The 21,049-nt window shown below is 38.5% G+C and overlaps 2 protein-coding genes across 8 annotated transcripts; both read right to left on the bottom strand.

Moving 5' to 3' along the window:
• Positions 1 to 60: 60 nt before the first annotated feature.
• On the bottom strand, positions 61 to 9,921 carry LOC131320963 (probable inactive histone-lysine N-methyltransferase SUVR2). 7 transcript variants are annotated; one of them, XM_058351937.1, is made up of 13 exons: positions 9,742 to 9,841; positions 9,497 to 9,590; positions 6,981 to 7,216; positions 6,732 to 6,767; positions 6,554 to 6,598; positions 5,988 to 6,417; positions 3,337 to 4,556; positions 2,841 to 3,106; positions 1,937 to 2,003; positions 1,786 to 1,836; positions 1,270 to 1,366; positions 443 to 489; positions 61 to 351 (listed from the first exon to the last, which is right to left on the bottom strand). In XM_058351937.1, exons 3-12 carry the CDS (start codon positions 7,161 to 7,163, stop codon positions 461 to 463), a joined length of 2,424 nt encoding a protein of 807 aa, XP_058207920.1. In that variant the 5' UTR covers positions 7,164 to 7,216; positions 9,497 to 9,590; positions 9,742 to 9,841; the 3' UTR covers positions 61 to 351; positions 443 to 460. The 7 variants fall into 7 exon arrangements, with proteins under 7 accessions (XP_058207920.1, XP_058207911.1, XP_058207893.1 ...); XM_058351928.1 differs by lacking the exon at positions 9,497 to 9,590 and having other exon boundaries at positions 9,742 to 9,889; XM_058351910.1 differs by having other exon boundaries at positions 61 to 489; positions 9,742 to 9,836.
• Positions 9,922 to 14,211: 4,290 nt separating this feature from the next.
• On the bottom strand, positions 14,212 to 18,842 carry LOC131332142 (homeobox-leucine zipper protein ROC1-like). Its single transcript, XM_058366225.1, has 10 exons — positions 18,773 to 18,842; positions 18,191 to 18,261; positions 17,610 to 18,050; positions 17,225 to 17,338; positions 16,856 to 17,065; positions 16,543 to 16,720; positions 15,848 to 16,089; positions 15,408 to 15,533; positions 15,033 to 15,324; positions 14,212 to 14,488 (listed from the first exon to the last, which is right to left on the bottom strand). The coding sequence occupies exons 1-10, from the start codon at positions 18,840 to 18,842 to the stop codon at positions 14,460 to 14,462; spliced, it is 1,773 nt and encodes a 590-aa protein (XP_058222208.1). The 3' UTR covers positions 14,212 to 14,459.
• Positions 18,843 to 21,049: the final 2,207 nt, after the last annotated feature.

The raw sequence follows: 21,049 nt of genomic DNA, 5'->3' as shown, positions 1-21,049 counted from the left end.
AACCCAAGATAACCACACACAAAAAAAAAGCCTAAAGAGTAGGGAGCTGTGGCAAGGAAATTTCCAGCAAGTTACTTCTGCTATACATAAATAAGTACACAATAGCCATCCTCCACAATAGCTTACAAAAATCTCCCCATATACAAAACACTAGGGGGACGATCATTGTTATACGATGTTTCCTATCTTGTTTAAAGCTGCATATAGAACAAACTAAACTTAACCCTCAGAGATTGGGCCAAACATATCGCATGTATCTACATAACACCGAACAAAAGCATTCCAAACTATTATCAACCCTCAAAGCATTGGTAGTAACCCCAAAACATGTCGATACATAAGTGCTATAGCCTGCGGAGTAGTCAGTGTATCAAAACCGGCATCATCAGCTGTTTCTTCCTTTCACCAATGGAAAAAGCTCAAAACATTAAATAGTGAATACCTTCACAAACCCAAATCTTTAACCTTCATTCGCGGAAGATCTAGATCCTGTGCACCACAAAAGTATTATTGATTAAATTATTTCTAGCCACTAATAATTGGAAAAGTTCAAATTAACCAAACAACACAGCCTTGGTGCAAAGGAGAGCCATAAAGACAAGTATGACAATGAGAAGAGTTGAACTATTATTTCAAAGAGCTACGATGGTGGGGCAAAGATAAAGGGAGAAGGCCATCAAGGTGAGGCAACAATCCCAAAAATAAATTTGAAACAAGACTGAAAATACTCCAACACAGGGGTAAGGTAGTTATAATAATTTGCTATTATCATCATGCTACAACCATAAAATGGAATGGACTGTTTTCATATGTTAGAACGCACAAAATCCTACACACAAACTTCTTATATATTGAACGCTGTGAAACAGGTTTCAAACATCCAAGATTCTAAATATGCAACGTAGCCTATTATCAGTCACTATTATCAGTCACTAAACGGTTCGACCCTAAGTTGCAGGGGCGGGAACGAGTGCGGCAGAGCGAGAGGATATAGAAGAATTCAAGGTTGGGAACATGTAAAGGAGCAAATATATATGTATGTGTGTGTGTGTGTGTGTGTGTGTACATATGTACTGATATATGTAACTGAAATAGAGTTCTAGTATGCAAGTTGATTATTAATTGGTGTCAACTGCAAATGTCAACAATACAAACAGTGGATGAATAACAATGCAGATCTATCCAACCATATAGGCATCGTATCATCCACAGCAATTTGTCATTGGTGACCTAAGGAAACAAAATGCACCACAATAGAAAAGAACGTACTACTCGAGCGTTTGATGTTTCGGCAGAACTCGCTGCCGCATTGGCACCTGAATGCCTTGACTGGATGATCAGAATCATCAAAATCGATACCATAATCCTGCAAACAAATCCAATTTACCAGCTTAACAAAGGATCGAAATTCAAAAACCCAATATTCATTCTTTGAATGCTGATTACAAATAATTAGGCTGAATATACATGCAAAAATGAAAAGGTTAGAAATGAATAATAGGTTGCATAATGTTAGGACGGAAGACTAACATAATGTCCTTCTACCAGGATGCATAAAATCATTGCCAGACAGTTGTAGATTTACCAAGTGCAATATATGAAGTATCAAAGCAGGAAATATCGACCATCATTTCTAGACATCAAAAGAGTTTCTCTTTGTACATGCACAAAAAAGATATGCATTATCGCAGCACTAACAATATGCATAGAAACAGAGCCACTCAACACATAATCTAAGAATGCCAATGGAACACCTTCAAAATATTTATACAAAAACCAACTTACCCATGTGAGCTCCTCAAAAGCTTCAACCTTTCTGGTTGTGAAGAAGGCAAGCTTCAAGAAAGGGGAAGACATAAAAATAAACATTAGGTTGGGACCGCAAACGATGAGAAGAAAGGTAGAAAAATAATCATCAGTATCAGGGATATCATACGCGATAATAGCGATGGTCAGGGGTCTCCACCTCCACAGGTATCTCAACCAAGTTTGGATCAAAACATCTAGCAGAATAAGAATCATTTATTATTCAGGCCAAATCAGTATCTATCTTCAGAAATAGAGCAAAATGAAGAGGATTAAAAGAAATGGCAGAGATGTAAAGTACAGAAATGATAGGAAGTAATCTACATGAAATCGAGAGAGAGAGAGAGAGAGAGAGAGAGAGAGAGAGAGAGAGAGAGAGATGGTTCAACTAAAACCAAGAACGATAAGCAGTTACGACTTGCAAGTGATGAAATGGCATGCTTCAGCACCAGTCACGAAATGAACTTCTATCACAAATAGAAAGCCAGGCAACAAAGAACTAGACGTGTATTTGTTCCTCTCCGTACCTTTACTTGGTTTTCTATTTTTTCACTTGTTATATTCTATTCCATTTTCTAATGTACAAAGATACACAATCCCTTTCTTCTCTGGTCAAGTCAATTATCTCCTACACACTTTGGTAAAGAAAAACCATGGAACAATGAACATGGATGTTAAAGACATAATCAGGTTTACACAAACCCTTCAACTTTTCCCAGAGAACCCGTGCCCACCAAACATGCCAAGGGTACGGCTAAGGGTACAGGATATATATGTCACACTCATCCCCATATGGTACACTTTGATCCTTTTAAGTTTTCCAATTTTTGGGAAGAAAAAGTTCAGTGGTTCACATAATGCTTAAAATGATAACCTTCCAGCTTCTCAACGGATGGAAGACAGATAACCTTTTTCCCCTTGATCCCATTTATGCTAAAGTACATTTCTAAGTGCTAACAAGTTATGTCAAAACATGTACAATGTAAAACACATTAAAATCTTACGAACGTATAAACATTTTTTGTTTACCTTACCTGTGATTAATAAACCTTGCAACATTACCATAGTTTGTTGCATCCAAACAAAGAGCCTCTTCATCTTTTAAAACTCCTCCTGAACCCCAATTAGCATCAAGTAGCACAAGATATGCAAGCCCCTCACTGTTGGGGCTTTTCGAAATTCTGTCAGAGAGCTCGGCATTGGTCAAAATTTCCCCAACATATTCACACACAAACGCACCTTTTGGGAGGTCCTGCAGGGTGCGAAGACCCCATCCTTTTCCTTCTGGGGTCATAAAAACCTGAAACACGGAGAAAGGACAAGTGAAATTGGGTGAAGCAAATCACAGAAACAGTATGTAACCTAACTTGAAGATCTTTAGTAAGTTTATGGTCCTGTTAACATTTCTGAGCCTAAATTTTTAAAGCGGACACTCTCCGAAAGTTTGCAACAGAACATTTAATGGAGTCCACAATACATAATAAATCTCAACGAACAATAGAAAAGAGACCTCTTGGAAAGACTTCTCACCTGCACACTGCAATTCAGGCCACGTTGCACAACCCGGTTGCCACACTGTTTGTTGCAGCCGCACTTCCACCAACATTCTTTGATGAACTTCCGAGACAAGTGACCCTTGCATGCTTCAGGAATGTCATCATTTTTAATTCTTTCTAGTGGGCATTCCTTGCAATAGAACATGCTATTCTTCTCAGCGTCGCGATGCATCGATATACACTCTTCTAAAAGGTCTTCCTTAACAAGGCCTTCCAATGTGTAGGCAAAACTACCAGCAGTATCATGAGCACAAGCACAAGGAGTTGACCACAGTAAACAATCACCAAAACACGTTGGGCAACAACTCTCCCCAATCCGAGCCAAAGAGTAATTGACGCAAGCAGTCTGAAAAACCACATTTCGTGGTATATAAAGAAAGGCTGGCAATGGCTCATTCTCAGCTTTGTTTACCAATGATACTGTTACTCGTTCTTCTCCTCTGGCAATGTCATTAACATTGTGAAGAAGCCTTAATTCATCAAGTATAGGTTCACACTGACGGACAACTACCAGACTCTGAGCATTTGCGTGGTCAAGTCCATTATGTTCCTCTTTGTTATTGACTTCATAGTTGCTCTCAACTGTATTTTCAGTTTGCGCACAATCATATGTCCCATTGGAAGAAAGTAAAAGTCTAGGACTTAGAGGTTCTGCTTCGGCAACACCCTGTGCATTGGTTGGTGCAATAGCATCAAATGATTTACCTCCACAGACCAAAGAATCTTGTGGATTAAATTGCTTCAGTAAGTCAACATCAGCTGTAACATCTATCCTTTCATGTGATTCATTGACCGAGTCAGTTCCTAGTTCCAAGAAACAGTCACACATATCTTTCATTATTTTCATAACACAAAAACTTGGGTCCACAACTTTGTACGACCTAAGACATCTATCCTCCACCATTTTGACAACTGCTTCAATGCTAGGGATATGGAAACCTGGTCTTCCATGAGCAGGATTACAAGTCAATGAAATCTTCACCTCTCCAGCTGGTGACGAAGCAATGTCTAAGTGAGAAGAAAACTCCTCCTCAACATTTGCAAGCTCATGATTGTTTCTCCTTTGAGTTGATGGAGATGGAAGACCATCGCTTCTATCTTCTCGATTTCTTGATCGGGACACAAGGGGTTCAGGACCACCGGGTTTTCTGATCAAACCATTTCTACTTGAAGGGTTTTCAATGCTCAATGGTGCTACAAAATTTGAAGGAACAGAGCTGAACTATCAGGAAGTCGTAATTACAGGAAATAGTGTTGCTGAAATCTAAATTTAGGAGTCCTTTAGTATGTCAATCACAAAAGAAAATTGGAAATTTACAGACCACTATAATTGGCTTATCAAATACCCGAAAGACAATGATAAATCTGGCCCTGTCCAACACATAGTTGTCAAAAGCGTGCCTAGGCGCCAGGCGAGGCCCAGCGCACCTCTTGTGCCTTGAGGTAGCCCAGGCGGCCAGGCGCAGCGACTTTAATAAAGCGCAGGGTAGGTGCAAAAGGTGAGGAAAGGCGACAAGGCGAGAGGCGCAAGAAAAACGCGCTTCTTTTAAAATTTGATCTCAGCCCTAGGATTTTAAAGATCTTACCCTCGCCGTTAGATTTGAACCATAAAAACACAAAAGGGTCTCAGCCGATTGCCTCTCTCACTCGATCTCTCGCCTCTCTCCCTCGATCTCTCACTGCCGACCGGTCTGCTGCTGTTGTCGATCTCTTCAACTCTCTCGTCTCTCTCCTGACTCCCGAGGTATTCTTCTCCCCCCCCCCCCCCTCTCCCTCCCTCCCTCTCTCTCTCTCTTCTCGTACGTATACATGTATGAGAAGAAAAAAGCAAAATCACGAGAGCTCAGTTACCAATTTGGCTTCTTTGTGGCTGATTTTTACCTAATGTCAGGGGTTTTAAAAATAAAAATAAGTTCTTGGAATTCACAGATTGTATTAGGCAGCTTTAGGCTATTTACTATTAGTGTGTGTGCTATTTTTTCTATTTATTTTTTCTGCATAGGTGCGCCTCACTTCAAAGAGGCGTGAGCCTCGCCTTGCGCCTCAGGCCCAAGAGGACTTTGCGGCTCGGTGCGCTTTTCGCCCGTGACAACTATGGTCCAGCAACAAAATCAATAAATACATCTATACTATCCCACCAGGCAATAAAGTCTATATATGAATCTACATGTGAATGTATGAGATGTACATATCAAGTATCAACATCTGCTAGGACAAAGTTCTGTTGTGCTGAACCATGAAAATATTAACATGTGTTCTAATGCATGACTTGATGACTCCAAGTTAGACTACATCCAACACTATTTTAGGTAAACCATAGACGTAAATATTTTGGAAGGATTCCACAGATAAGCTTGATAGATCACATAAACCAATGATGGCCCACAATTTCAATTGACAAATCCAAAGAGAGGTCCACAGACCCAATCAGCTTCAAAGGTGGCAGATTTAAAATCCATCATGTAACCTCATTACAAGAAATAAAACAACACTCCAAATTTTTAAGGAGTCCTCCAGCAGAGATTTGTAACAAGTATGACAGTCAGCAGTCATACACATGTTGTCGTGACAAGATAGCCACCTTGGAATACAAATAAAAGTTCAACTACAGGAACTAAGATGTACCTGGATGAACCACCGCAAGAGGAACCTCAAACTGTGGCATGTCTTCTGTAAAGGGCTCATCTTTAGGCTTGATCAAAGCCAGAGAATTCTGCACCTGTTTGGGCAAAGGAACGACGCCCTGAGGCGACCTCCCAGAAATCGTTTTCTTCTCCCCTGAAGCAGTTTGCAAATATAGAGGTTCCTTCCCTTTTCCCCTGAGATGTATGGGAGGAGAAGCTAAATCTGATGAAGGCTTAGGCGAGACAGGTTGCTTTCCTTTGTTTCTAGTAAGTGGCTGGGGCGAAGAGGGATGGGTTCCAGCACCTGTGTGCTCTTTATATGGCTGAGATGAATCTGTCATGTCCTCAGCTTCATGGTACCTCAAGCGCAACCTTTTCAAGGGACGTTCAGGCTCCTCATTCACCTGCTCTTCATCATCCATTTCCACTTGCTAATCTCAAGGGAAAAGATAAATAAACAAGGGAATAAAAGAGTCAATAAGCAAAAAAAATGAGTGAAAGTATGTAAAGGGAGACAACAGGGTCCTGAATCGTGTGGAAAAAGAAGAAGGGAAATAGGCCACATACATCAGTGTTATCATTTCTCTTCTTTCGCTCTGCCATTCCCACTTGCTAATCTCAAGTTGAAAAAGTTATACAATCAAGAAAAATAGATGAGTCAATATGCAAAATCAATGAGTGAATGTATGTGAAGTGAGATAACAGGTAGCTGAATAAGCAAAAATACGAGGGATGGGCTACATACATCAGCATTTTCATGTCTCTTGTTTTGCTCTGTCGACTGAAAGAAGAAGGGAAAAAGTACAAGAAAAAAAAAAGGGAAACAAATGAATGGCAGTAAAATCAGAAAGACAGAAGACTGACAGCCTGACTAACAAGAACAATAACCATCACTCAATCAGTAAAATAAAGAATGTATGAGATATATATATATATATATATATATATATATAGAGAGAGAGAGAGAGAGAGAGAGAGAGAGAGAGAGATGCACCAGTGCTTCCTCTTGGTCGAATATAGCATCTGCAAGGGCTCTATAATTCTCTTCTTCAATTAGAGCCCAGTTTTTCTCATACAATTTTAAAAGATTTTTCAAGACTGGTTTCACTTTGTCTTCAGCGATGCCCAGACTCCTCATAGCACGAAAGGCTGCTGTAACTTTTGGATTTGTCGGCATCGCTTATCTCCAAGTAAATCCTTTCAAAATGGGTTGAGAATCATCCAACGCACCTACCATACCGTAAGGTGACAAATGTTAAATCACTAGTTGTTAAGCTTAAGTTCTTAGTAAAATGAGTCCAATAATGTATATCAAGCAATCACGTCATGCATGTGGCGATGCAAACATGGATTTTTCTTTTCTTCTCACTTTTGGAGAAGTATCAAACATGCACAACTAAAAGTGGAACAAATGGGAAAAGAAAGAATAGGATCTAGACCTCCTAAAATGTGAACTCTGATACCATGTTAGATCTCCAATTGTCTCAAAAGCCTAAACTATCAGGAAATAATGGATCCACCAATGTACTTTTTTTTCTCCGCAAAAGTCAGTAGCGTTTGTTGTAGTTCAGGAGGTTTTAACCCTACTCAAATATATGGGAGTACATGGTGCCTCCCAATGGGCTACCTGCTACCACTCTGCTTGCAATCCACCATGTATATTAAAGTACTATACAAAACTACGCATAGTGCATTGGTACTGAAAAAGGAAATATTTTACTTCACAAAAACCTTCAAGTGTATCAAGTGACGCAATAAAAAACACCAACCAGTATCCAACAGTAGTTGAACCCATTACAATTAGCAACAGTAAACTTATCAAGGTAATACATGCCTATAATGCTGCGTAAATGAATGGGGATGATAGTAGGAGGGAGGGAAGGGCTTAGGGGGAAGGAATGTACGTGTTGGAACCCGAATAATACAAAGGGTAACTAATGCTAATGCTTGCAACTAGGGATTTGGTGCAAAAACCTCAACATGCATAGGTCACACCCTGAAAAAGAATAGAAAAGAGTTATAATTACATCTTTGAGTTTATCCATTGCAGTCCAGTGGCCTTGAATTACAAGCATTCATCCTAATCTTTCACAAACATAAACATGAAGATGGTCCACTATGTGGTAATCTAACGTATTATCTGCAGAACTAGTTGCATCATTTGTTTTCCAAGTACAAAACTTCTTTTTTGATAAGTACAAGTACAAAACTAACGCAACTACTACCCCTCATATTGAAATTTCACATAACAATACACTACCACAAACAGAAAATTGTGCGTCGCTCTAAATCTTTCAGTGGTTTTACTGTGTACACTACTTCAAGTGAGCTCCACTGCTTCGAAAGAACCAATCAGAGATGGATACTGCCAGTTTGGCAAAAAAACAAAATTTGTCCAAGTAGAGAAGGTAATGATATATTTTCTCAAGGTGAGTAAGAAAATGTTTTCTACATTGACCCCTAGGTAAACAACAAAGAAATTACAAGGTGCAAGCAACTCATAGAAGCAGAGGGGCAGAAACTTCAAAAGAACTACTTTTCCTAACCAAGAAACAAATATGCTCACGATCAACCACACTTGCTAACTAGCCAGCACATGCAACAATACTAACTTGTGTTCTTAAACTTCTGAGCAACCAAACATAAGGTGTCCTAAACTACTAATAAGTGGCAAAGTGTGAGTGACTAACGTTTCCACATATGTGGTTCCGATGCGAAAGAATAGCATCACAACAATATACCTTCAAGGCTTCAAAAACCAAAACCCTAGCTCATAGAATATTCTAACAGAAGCAAAGGGGTAAAATCACTTAAAGTACTACTTGTCCGACCCAAGAAGCAAATATGCTCACAATTAAGCACTCTTGCTCAGTTTCCAGCACATGCAACAATGTTTTTTTTTCCTTCCCTATTGTGAGCAACCATATACCTTCACATCAATCGGATACCATTTTATATGGTTTCGAAATGCATTAAGCTTCATATAATTGTGTTACATGGGTAACAATCCAGTGTTGCACACTTGTTTTTTTAAAAACTTAATGCATTTCGAAATCATATAAAATAGTATCTGATCGACGTGATTTGTGATGTGGTCAATGTTATCAACGAGCTCCAAAAAGTGAACGGTTTAGATCATTGTAATGGGCCCACAAATGGCCGAAAACTGGACCAGATTGGAGGGAAGGAAACTGGACTGGATCTCAGTCCGTGCTAACAAATAGCAAAGCGTGAGTGAGTGGTGTTTTCCCAATGTTGTTCAGATTCTAAAGAACACGCAATATACTAGGAAATTATTCAAAACCCAAAACCCTAACTCATAGAGGAGGAACAAAATCATTTATAGTACTACTTCTGCACTCTTGCTTACTCGCCATCACATGCAACAATACTTAATTGTGTTCCATATGAACTTTGTAAAAGAGTAATCAAACAGACGGTGTGCTGACAAATAGCAAAGTGTGAGTGACTAGTGTTTTTCCCCCAAATGTGGTCCAGAACTTCAGATACCCTAAAAAGATAAAAATGGCCACAATGACAGCGACTGATGGCGAATCTTCCACCGTTTAGAAGTGTTGAAGCAGAAGCCCGGGAATTCCATAAACTGTTTCAAACATGTTCGTTCGAACAGATTATAGAAGGAAACAAAGAGGAAAAAAGCAAAAGGAAATGGAAAGGTAAGAGTTGTAGAGAGCATGCAGATGTAGAGAGAGAGAGAGAGAGAGAGAGAGAGGTAATCGAAGAGAGGAACTTACGAGAACATGGGAAGCGATTTGAAATGGTGGTGAGTGTGAGAGAGCTGTAGGGCACAGACAGCTTGGTATGAGAACAAGGGGGGAAAAGGAAAGGAAAAGACGGAGGGAGGTCTTTTTGGAGTGCTGTCGTGTAGAGAGAGAGAGAGAGATGTTACGGTGTGATGCAGGAATGGTGACGTGGGGGCCGGCACGGAGTGAATCGAAGGGACACGAATGAATCTTAAAGGTCACGAAAATCTGATGCCGTGACAGCTGGGGTGGGGCTTGCTATCGTGCCCCCACGGTCATTCGTTTGTAGAACAAATAAGTAAAAGCGAAAATTTTTTGAATAAGAAGAAAGTAAGGCTCCGTATCGAAATAAGTACTTATTTTTTAAAAAGATAATTTTAAGTTTAAAAATTACTTGCTTATGTAAATAGTTTTTTTTATAAATATGAATTTTATTTGATAGATTTTATTGAGATCTCTTTATACGGTGCAAAAAAAATTAAAAATTTATTTTTTATTTACATTATTTTTGAGTTTGAAAATGTGAAATAAATACTTATTTTTTAAGAAGGTGTTCTGGAACGGGGCTTAAGAAAACACTAAAAAAATTAAAAGAAAAAAAAAACTTATCGGAACTTGACCCCGTTCAACTAACTAAAATAAGTAATTATTTTTTGAATTAAAAGGTGATGTATTGTGAGAAAATGACCCATCTAGTAAAGCGAAAAATAAGGCTCCGTTCCGGAACTAAAAATAAATACTTATTTTTTAAGAATTCAATTTCAAACTCAAAAATAATGTGTTTACGCAAATAATTTTTTTAGCAATATGAATCTTGTTTGATAGATCTTATCGAGATCTTTTCTATGGTGCAAAAAAATAAAAATAAAAATTTATTTACATTATTTTTGAGTTTGAAAATGTGGAATAAGTACTTATTTTTTTAAAAAGTATTCTGGAATGAGGCCTAAGTACTTACAAAATAAAAATCTTAGCGGAATGTGGTAATTCAACCCTTACTAGACCCACGATGATTATTCTTAAAAGCTTGGATTGTCCAAAAATACCCTTCATTTTTAGCATTAAATGAGAGTGCAAAATTTTAATGCGCAATACTTTTAAACGTGAAGGGGTATTAATGGAACTTACACGAGTCAATTTCAAACTGGACAAAGAATTTGAAAATTTTCAAAGTCATAAAAGAGACAAACAAATTGGGATGGACAAACAAAGTGGGATGAAGAAAGTACTTATTTAGTGACATTCAGAAATGAAATACCATATCTTAAAATAGGAACGGATGTAGTAGTAATGGAGAACTGGTCATCTTCTCACATTGGTGTGGGAGCCTCACTTTTGCGGTTTTTTAATATATATATCAATACACTTGTAATAAAAGAAGATAGGATGGTAAGCCAAGGCACGCCGTGAAAATACGAAATTACCCTTCGTAGGATTACGCTTGTAGTTTGAGTTGAAGGATATGGTCGTCATTTCGTCTTGTTTGAAAGATCTAAAAGAATGTAGGATGGCTAGCCAAGCCACAATGTGAAATTATCAATTTGTCCTTATAGTTTGTCAACGGTGGAGTTAAGATATGAGGGTATTTTAGGCATTTCAGTGTTAGGTCTTTTGCTTAGTCAAGAAGAAAATGAGGTACAAAAAAAAATCTTTCTTTTCCCTAATTTAAGGGATATTGTTTTTTATAGGTACAAAAAAATAATCTAAAAATCTTTCTTTTCCCTAATTTAAGGGATATTGTTTTTTTAAAGTACAAAAAAAAAAAAACTTTCTTTTCCCTAATTTAACGCAAGCCAAGCTACCAAGTTAAAAGACAAAATTACCCTTGTAGATTTCGTCATTCAAATATTTTTTGGACGTCTTGAGTTGAGGTTATTTTAGGTCCTACTTTGCTTAGTCAAGAAGAAAAGGCTTTTCGAGGGTATTTTAGATATTTTGGGTCCTCCTTTGCTTAGTCAAAAAGAAGAGACTTTTGGGATATTTTAGGTCCTATTTTGCTCAGTCAAGAAGAAAATGCTTTTTCAAGAGTATTTTAGGTTTTTAAGATCCTCATTTACTTAATCAAGAAGAAAATGCTTTTCGGAGGTATTATAGGTTCCCTTTTGCTTAGTCAAGAAAAAAAGGCATTTCATAGGTATTTTAGGTATTTAGGTCCCTCTTTGCTTTGTTAAGAAGAAAAAGCTTTATACATCTTCTCAATCTAACCATTAGAAAGAAATCTATCTCTTTCTCTTTTTCTCGTTCCTCCTAGATCTCCCTCGATCTGTCTCTCATCGATCCCTCTGTAATTCAGATGAAGATAGACGCATCAATTTCTCAATCGTAGATTCTTACGCACAAAGAAAGAAGCAACTATGTGGTCAGATTCTCTTAGATTTCATAACCCTAGACTATGATTTTGTTAGAACTTCAAATCATAAGTATTTTGAGTGGTCTCTTCTTTCTAGGATTTTCTAATTGTTTTACTTTTATGGTTCTATTTTTTTTCAACATCAATGCTTGATAGTTTGTTGTGTGCTCTTAGCAAACCGAGCTCTAATTTTCTTCAATATTTTTGGAGAAAGGCTCTCTTGCGGTAATGTTTTATAGTTATTTTTCAAAACACAAAGACGAAAAAGCCTCATTATTTGCATAGTTTTAGAATCTAATCCATGACATTATCTTGATTATTGTTGCTATTGTTTGAGAATGAATTTATATTTTAATCCAAAGACTTATTTCTTTGATCTATGTTTATGCAATGTTTAATTTGTCCTGATGGAATCAGAAATACCGTTCCTTATAATCCATTTTTTTAACAAGGTTGAACTATTTGTGACTCTCTTCAGTTTTAGTGCATATGTTGAATTAAATTACTTGCATAATCTATGAAATAACAATAGTCTTAATTAATTATTTGAGTCTACAAAATTAAAAATATTTTGGTACTCCAAAATAGTGTTCTATATGTTATTTTTTCCGTATAAGAACTCCTTTTGTATTGCTTAAAAATACTATCTTCTTCTTTTTTCTTTTTTAAAATGATTTTTCATTCAATTACTTACTCTTACGACTTCTTTATTTCCATAACAATATCCTAATCCAAACTACCTTACATACATGAACAGTTAATAGTTACACCAATGAGCACACAACAGTGTGCGAAGCACGCGGAATTACACTAGTATATATCAGGCGGTTACGAGAACTCTTAAAAAAATCTTTCAAATCTTAATCTCATAGTTTTCAATAAAATTTTGATGATCCGAGCCGCTCAATGTGTTCAAAATGTGATTTTAAGAGAGCTCGCGAGAAACTGGCAAAAAAACTAACCAGGAAGGGCTTGATTTCAGCAGTTTTTTATTGAACCGTTCAATAAAGTTTAATAAAAAACTGTTCGGATGAAGCCTTCCCGGTCATTTTTTTGCTGATTTCTCGCGAGCACTCTTAAAATCACGTTTTGATTATATTGAGCGGTTCGGATCATCAAAATTTGATCGGAAACTTGGAGGATCTTTTTAAGGGTCCCCGGAACCGCTCGATATATATATATATCGGAACGGTTCAAGAGACACCCTAAAAAAACACCCATAATCTCAATCTCATAGTTACCGATCAAATTTTTATGATCTGAACCGTTCAATGTGTGCAAAATATAATTTTAAGGGTGCCCGCGAGAAATTAGGAAAAAAAATGACCGGGAAAGGTTTGATTTGAGCAGTTTTTATTTGAACCGTTCAATAAAAAACTGTTCAAAACTGTTCGGATCAAGCCCTTCCCGGTCATTTTTTTTGCCGATTTCTCGCGGGTACCCTTAAAATCACGTTCTGAACACATTGAGCGGCTCGGATCATCGAAATTCGATCGGAAAATGGAAGAAATGAGGAGGTCCGTATTTTAACTAAAATAAGAACTTCTTCATTTGAGACTGAATATATATATATATATATAGGTCTCAAGACTCGAACAAGCTAGTGTTGGAAAGCACTCATTGGCGCGCCCATAATTTTGGACCCGCATCCTGTTGGAACTCGAAGATTGTGACTTAAGCGATGTCGCAAAAGTGTTCATAAAACTGATCAAGTGTCACTATATTAGAGAGAACGAAGATTGAAAGCGCGCCAGGTAGAGTGAAAGGTTGAGAAAAGGATTCTGAGAGTTATATCACCTAATGATCAAAAGAAAAAGATTATGACGGTGAGGCAAAGGCCGGCCCACCCGGGTTCATCACATAATTGGAACTATTCTTATGGTTGCTCTCAGCTGATCGTTCATGACAATCATCAAGCGAAATCGAACGATAATTGCATGATCGTTCATGTCTTACTCCCCGTACCTTTTTTCCCGTACAATTTTAGGCATAGGATCACGCAAAACTGCAAAAGTATATTTACGGGAACAGAGAAGTTTGGTCAGGACTTGAGCAGGATCAAATCCCACAAGAATCTAATGAGAATTGATCTATCGCGGAATCACAGGATATCAGTTCAAAAGCTACTTCTATCACTTGTCTGCCAAGTATACAAAAGAAAGATTGATCACCAAAGAAGTCAAATGCTCCTTCACTATGCACCTGTATTTCATCTACCTTGAACGACTACCGTATCTGACATTATACATGCTACAGAAAAAAGAAAGAGTTTCGACTTTCGTGTCACATGGATATAGAAAGCAGCCTGGAATGTACAAGAACCGTCTTCATTTTCTCAAATCGGTCTTAAGAACGAAGTTCAGCTTGATGTGTCGCTTAACTTGCTAACTGCAGGAAACAAATGAACAGAATTACAACAACAAAACAATAACCACACAAGAAAAAGACCACTCTGAAGTACCACATTGCTCAGTTAGAAATATTTTCGTGCGGAGGTAAAGAATGGCAGCGTCATGAACTGAGATTGGTCCTCCATAGTCAACATTATAAGGTGATAGACAACTCAGTAGCTGCTGAATACAAAAGTAACCAGTAAAAAAATTCATGGGATTTGAACCTAAAAATGGCATTGTTGTTTCAGGTCAAATACAAGAAGATGCAGGCTCAACATGCTTTCGGTCAACTATCTAAATTGATGCTTAAATTGCCTTTATGATTGTGCTCATCGCAAAAAACTCTTCAAAAACTAATCTTTGAGAATCCGCAGCCATAAAGAGTTCCGAAGGTTTGGTTTGTGTGAACCATAACATCCAACCAATTGATTTTAGGACGAATTAGATGGGGCGAATGAAATGGCAAGTATCTATGCTCCTACATGTGTCTTTAGGTTCTTGAATGAATTTCTCAAGGTAGGCGTTAGGGAGGAAGTTACCTTCTTCAGATATATCTTTGATGATGCCGTTAACCAAGTCACACATTATCGGAATCGCTTGATCAGGGTTCGGAACGTTAAGTTGTTGTTGGATGGCAACTGTCACCAATGAAGCATCAGAATTGAAGCCGTCAGTTCCGTCAGGCATTAGAGCAAACCCTGAAGGCCGCACCGACACAGTTCCCGCACCGATCAAGAGAAGCATATTGGCATGTGCTTTGCTAATTGGTGTCGATGTAACGAAGAAACAAAACCCATCCCTTGAAGTCTCTTGTAACAGATATTCAACGTCCTGTCAAAATGAGAGTAGTACTCTATCAGTGTTGATGAAACTCCAGGGTGAAATATACGGAATGAGGAATCCGTTACAAAAACCTGGGCTATTGGAACCTGCGCGATCCCGTCTTGGAAAACTACTCTCCTATGTATAGTTATGCAATTACGCCCCGAAGTAAGCCTGATCATTTCTTCTGGCTCTCCCACGTTTAGCAATCTAGGCCACTGCAATGTGTCTATGAATAAGAAACTCATACAACCTGATGCATAGAAAGGCCATCTCCAGCCCTTACTTAAGTATCACCCATATTTGTATAAAAGTGAGGAACTCCAATGTGCGCTCCACTTGAAGCATAAATATGAATAAAAGCTCCGTTAATGGTATAAGTGAAAATTTCGTAGACCCAAGAAAGCCTTCAAAAAAAGAACAAAGTTTTGAGTCTCCCTTTATTTGAGTACAGATTAGAGTAAAACTTGATTTGGTATGGGGAGTGTACTATGGAGTTCTTAGAACATCAGTTTTGATCGAGTGTACATACCTGTATATCCATATTCTTCTTAACCAGAAAATCAATAACTGAGATGGGTTTTGCCTGAAGCCGAAAGCTAGCCACAGCTACGTAATTCCTTACGACTGAGTCAGCAGGATAAGCGGAGTTCCTCAAAATTCTTACATCCTTGTAGGACAAAGTAACCCATCTTTCATCAGCAGGGGTTTCACTGACAATGTCCAAGTAAGCCCTCCTCATGTTTCCAGTTATATTCAGCAAACAAATGCCAGCTGCACATCCAGGGGGAAAAAAAAAAAAGCGTGTTAAAAGGGAAATGCGTGATGTTTTTTTTTTCTTGTGGTTGGCAAATGCGTGATGTTTCAATAAGTGTCATATTCAGTACAACACATTCAAACATTAATGCCATGTCTTATTATTATGCCCAGCTTGGGATTCAATGCCTTCTGTACTGGAAATGTTGTGATATGTGCCTCAAAACTCAGGAGTACTCGATTACGGCTTGCTCCACAAAACAATAAGCCTAAAAGTGATTGCAACTCCGTGCCTTCTTGTTGACGTGCCCTTTAAGTAAATTTGCTTAAAAGTTGCACTAGTAGTGATCGTATTAGGCTATTAGCTAACGCACACAAATTTTTTATGTGACGTGCTAAACAGGACAACTATTTGAGCATTTCCCCAACTTTTTCCCGAGCAACTCCTACATGGAATGGAAACTAACGCACCTGTTTCGTTGACTTCCATCTTCGTTATGGAGAATCTGCTCTCCTTTCGCTTCAATTTCCATCTCAATGCATCAACCCACCGCTTTGCAGAGAACGCTGAATTCGAATCGATCAACCCAGAGTAGATGCCATTTTTTGACTGGGCCTCAGGAATTTCCACATTCTCAATCCAAATAACCTGCATAAGTCGAGAAAAATCAGAAAGGAAAGGGACAACACGTGCAGATGATAAAAGTTTTGGAAAAAATCTCTACAGTCGTCTTCCTTGTAAACATGCAGCATGTACATATAGACAACTATCCATTTTGCTAACCTCAGAACGGTCTCCATTCCGTCTGACAAAGAGCCCCGATGGCCTCTTTCGGCACATGTTTTCAGATTCAGAAACGAATGCACCTGGGAAATAATCCCTTGATATGTCAAGAATGGCCCATACATCAGGTACGATCTCCCTGAGACATCTCCAGAAACCGAATTTTGTCGGTCGAAATAGTGGTGTTGGTAACTGGAACTCTGTGTCCACCTATAGAGAAAATAAAAACAAGGATTGGATAATACAATCAGAACCCAAAATGACTAGGCAGGTTACGACATATTAAATGAGTAAGACATGTATACAAGGTAAATTCTAAGGTATGAAAAACCCTGCATGCTGATATCTACGAGGTGCCGGATAGCTTACCAGTACCATGGATTTGATTGTACGATCAAACGTTCCCAGCTCTAGAAACACAGCAGGTGGGATAGGGACAGATTTACGAGAGACAATGTGGGATAGGGATGAAGCCCATTTATCCTGAATGAAAAGAAATATTATACGAAGTTCTAACAAAAACATGTGGGAGAGTTGTAAGATATTAAACTCAATCCTGTCAGTTACTTGGCCAAACGATCAAATTAGAAAGACATACAAGCATCCTTGTTTGGTGACATCTTCGTTACTAAACAAACTATCTTCCGACAAGTCTGTCTGTTACTAGAATTAGCTGGAACCCATTCTTCTAAGGCACAACAGTTTAATACGACTAGACTAACCTAACTTCCTAAGAAGAGTTGATGAATCTCACCGCATCCATCATTATAGAAACCAGATGATCCGGGTGAATTCGAACAACTTCACTGTGAGTGGAACAGTGGACTCTCTTTCCCGGCAGGGGTGGACCTCGAAACATTTGCACGTATTCGTCAAGCGAACCCAATGCAGGGGTAGCAACAACCCAAGTTTTTGCTTCGACAGCAATTGTCGTGAGTTCCTTGTAAGCTGCCTTAGAGATATTATTTGCTTCTTGCAATTCCAAGAAGAAGTTGTTTCTATTCTGAATGTTATCCGGGATATCTGCAGAGTTGGATGGCTGCTCTGACTGTCCGCTATTATCTGCAAGGCTCAAACTATTCTCAAAGTTAACCCGGTCATCACCAGCAGCGGGTGCTTGCTCAGCCTCTTCATTTTCAATTGCAGGAGCGACATTAGGGTCCGCAGAAGCTCCCCCATAAGATAGTTCCGAATTCTGCCACAGAAGTACATACTTAGTGAAGTAGTAGAAAATTGGCCTGCCAGTTACACATGACTACGTGGCCATGGCCTGCAAATAGGTTGAATATGGTCACATAGTCTAGAGTTGTTCCTTGAAATGGAGCATGGACTAACCGTGTGTTCTGCCATGAGTTCCCTGTTTTCTGCCTTACGCCTCTTTATATCCGTTAGTTGACGCCTGTACTCTTAACGCCAAAGAAAGTACACACGTTAAAACAACATAAATGTCGCATGTCTGCAATAAACAAGAGGATAAGAGAAATACCAAAGCGGTTTTCCTATATCTCAACTGCAACCTTCCTGCGAAAAAGTTTGGAGTTCATACTTTATTATGCAGAAGTTATGCAAAAAATAATAATAATAATCTTATAAATTGTGAGAAACTCAAATGCCTTGATAAATGATACCAAAACCCGAAGCTTCAATGTGGTTGAGATGACAACAAAGTCATGAGCCGTTATTTAATCCAGCAACGTGGGAATATTTACAAGGTGGTACGCTATTTTGTTACTGTTCTGAGTATCAATACGCTTTCCCAAGTAACCAAAACTAAGTGTCATGTATTTCATTTCCAACAACACAAAGCCTCATTCATGATATCCAAATGACCCTAAACCCTAAACCCGAACTGAAAGTTAAATGATACTCGGCTTTTAACTAGTAGAATTGTGTTTTATACAGAGCTAGACTGAATACCCCTGGGGTAAAACCGAACGGAAAAGATACTATCCGAATTGGCTGGACTAAAAGGAAAAACCCCATCCATTGTCTACCTACTTCTGCCGAAGTCCTTCGAGGCAAAACACTAACAGAGAACCTTCTTTCTCTACTCAATATAAAGCAGCACAAGACAGCCCTCATTGATGGGCAATCTAAGAGTTGCGAACCTCAGTATAAACTTTCTTGCAACATAATTACCAGCATATGAATTTCATAACATAAAATTGAAATTTGATCAAGGACCAGAAAATCCTGACAGGAAGCGATTCTTTAGTGGCGACAAAGACAGCGATTTTTCTATTCATAACAACTACTGTTCATAAAAACGCAAGAAAATGCTATTCCTTGAGGTTTTAAACACTAAAACAATAATAAAATTTCGACATACGATCGGGTTTCAAGGAAATAAACCAATCACTAGAATATATTCAATAAGCATCGAAGTTCGTGAATGCACAATGCTGTTCTTGAATGGAAGTTATAGATCCCTAAAATCAAATTCAAGAAAACTACAGATACAGTTTTCTTGAAACTGAACGTTCAGATTTTCAAATCAAGAAATCGGAAAACATCAAATGCAGGACTTGTGGTGCGATTAAGAGTAAGAAACAAAGTTCGATTACGGGCTAGATTGAATTGATGAATCGAATGAGAATTTACCTCTTGGTGATTGATTAAAACTAGTAGTTTGCTTTCCGCTAGTCTTGAACGTGTTGAGAGAGAGAGAGAGAGAGAGAGAGAGAGAGAGAGAGAGAGAGAGAGAGAGTTGGATTGCTTTGTTTCGGTTTTCTGTTTCCCGCCACGCCAGCTTTTCAATTTCCAGCTAACGGAACGGTTCTTGAGCGGTTTATATAGTTGGCAGCTTGGTAACCGTGGAACACGTGGAGTGCACGTGATCAGCTTGGTACCAGGCGACTGTAGGATTAAAAACATCAGCGGCTGTGACACATTTAAAAGACGAGTAATTATCGAGCGTTGCTTACATGGTACTCCCGATCATTTACGTAGCCACAAATTAGCCGGCCGGCAGAGATATTATCATTCACTTTTGTTTTGAGGTTGGACGGCAAGGAGTCAAAACGTAGTGACGATATTTTATTTGCGGGGAGTACCACGTAGCAATGTGACAATGTCACATGAAAAATACTGAGGAAAAATGATCTAAGAATGGAAAAATAGTAAGGTCTGTTTGGGAATTGAGGAAAGAAAGAGAAAAGAAGAAAAACCACTCCTCTTTGGTCCTGGTTTGGTGCCTATTAAATGGGCAAGCATTAAATGAGGAGAGCATAAAAACCAAACATCGAACTAAGCTAATTTTTTTACATCAACCCGTAAAAAACATTTTAAGAATAATAAGCGGCTTGAATCATTTTTGTGGTACCCATTTAAAACCGAACGGAAACAATACTATCCAAATTGGCTGGACTAAAAGGAAAAACCCCATCCAATGTCTACCTACTTCTGCCGAAGTCATTCAACGCAAAACACTAACAGAGAACCTTCTTTCTCTACTCAATACTATAAAGCAACACAAGACAGCCCTCATTGATGTGCAATCTAGCTAAGAGTTGCGAACCTCGGTATAAACTTTCTTGCAACATAATTAACAGCATATGAATTTCATGATATAAAATCGAAATTCGATCAAGGACCGGAAAAATCCTTACAGGATGCGATTCTTTGGTGGCGACGAAGACAGCGGTTTTTTGTCTTCATAACTACTGCTGTTTATAATCACCCAGACTATCTCTGGAGTTGTACAATCTTTATCGTTAGCGATTAAAAAACACGAGAAATATATAGATATATATATCTCTACTTGAGCAACAATGTCTCGCCCCCACCCCGCTACAGAAAATTTTGGGTTTTTCCCACATTAAATGCAGTTTGAAAAGAAAAAGAAAAGTGAATAATGGGTTGGCTGTTTGCCTCTAGAATCCTCTCTTTAATTAGCCGGCTGTGCTTGAAAAGTCCCGAGGAGCATTTGTGATACTTGGAATATGAAGAGTCAAGTGTGTAGATTCCTCTCTTATTTCCTAGTTAAGTGAAGTGGTGCATGTGTGCCGAGTGTGAGAAAGAAAAAAAAAAGAGGGCAGCCCTTTGGGGGTTGCCGGATACATCGCCCAGGAGGTGAGAGGAGAAAAGATGTGAGGGAAAAATAGGGTTGTGGGGGTGAATGTAAAACATTGTATGGAGCTATGTGTTAGGAGCTCGGGAGGGTTTTACATCTCAGATTGTAATATCTATTTTTCA

This window comes from Rhododendron vialii, chromosome 1a, assembly GCF_030253575.1.
Source record: "Rhododendron vialii isolate Sample 1 chromosome 1a, ASM3025357v1".
Lineage (NCBI taxonomy): Eukaryota > Viridiplantae > Streptophyta > Magnoliopsida > Ericales > Ericaceae > Rhododendron > Rhododendron vialii.
The sequence above is the reverse complement of the archived record's forward strand: the minus strand, read 5'-3'. Positions and strand labels throughout refer to the sequence as shown.

Bases quoted from the DNA above. Each gene is read 5' to 3' on its own strand.
- LOC131320963 (XM_058351946.1), bottom strand. From the start codon at position 7,163: ATGCCGACAAATCCAAAAGTTACAGCAGCCTTTCGTGCTATGAGGAGT. The intron at 3,107-3,336 runs GTGAGAAGTCTT...TCCGTGTTTCAG, and splicing joins GCCTGAATTGCAGTGTGCAG to GTTTTTATGACCCCAGAAGG. The intron at 1,367-1,785 runs GTAAGTTGGTTT...ATTTGTTTGCAG, and splicing joins CTTTTGAGGAGCTCACATGG to GATTATGGTATCGATTTTGA.
- LOC131332142 (XM_058366225.1), bottom strand. From the start codon at position 18,842: ATGGATGGGGTTTTTCCTTTTAGTCCAGCCAATTCGGATAGTATCTTT. The intron at 15,534-15,847 runs GTATGTACACTC...GACACATTGCAG, and splicing joins AGAAGAATATGGATATACAG to TGGCCTAGATTGCTAAACGT. The intron at 14,489-15,032 runs GTAACTTCCTCC...TGTTTCCTGCAG, and splicing joins CAAAGATATATCTGAAGAAG to TTAGCAAGTTAAGCGACACA.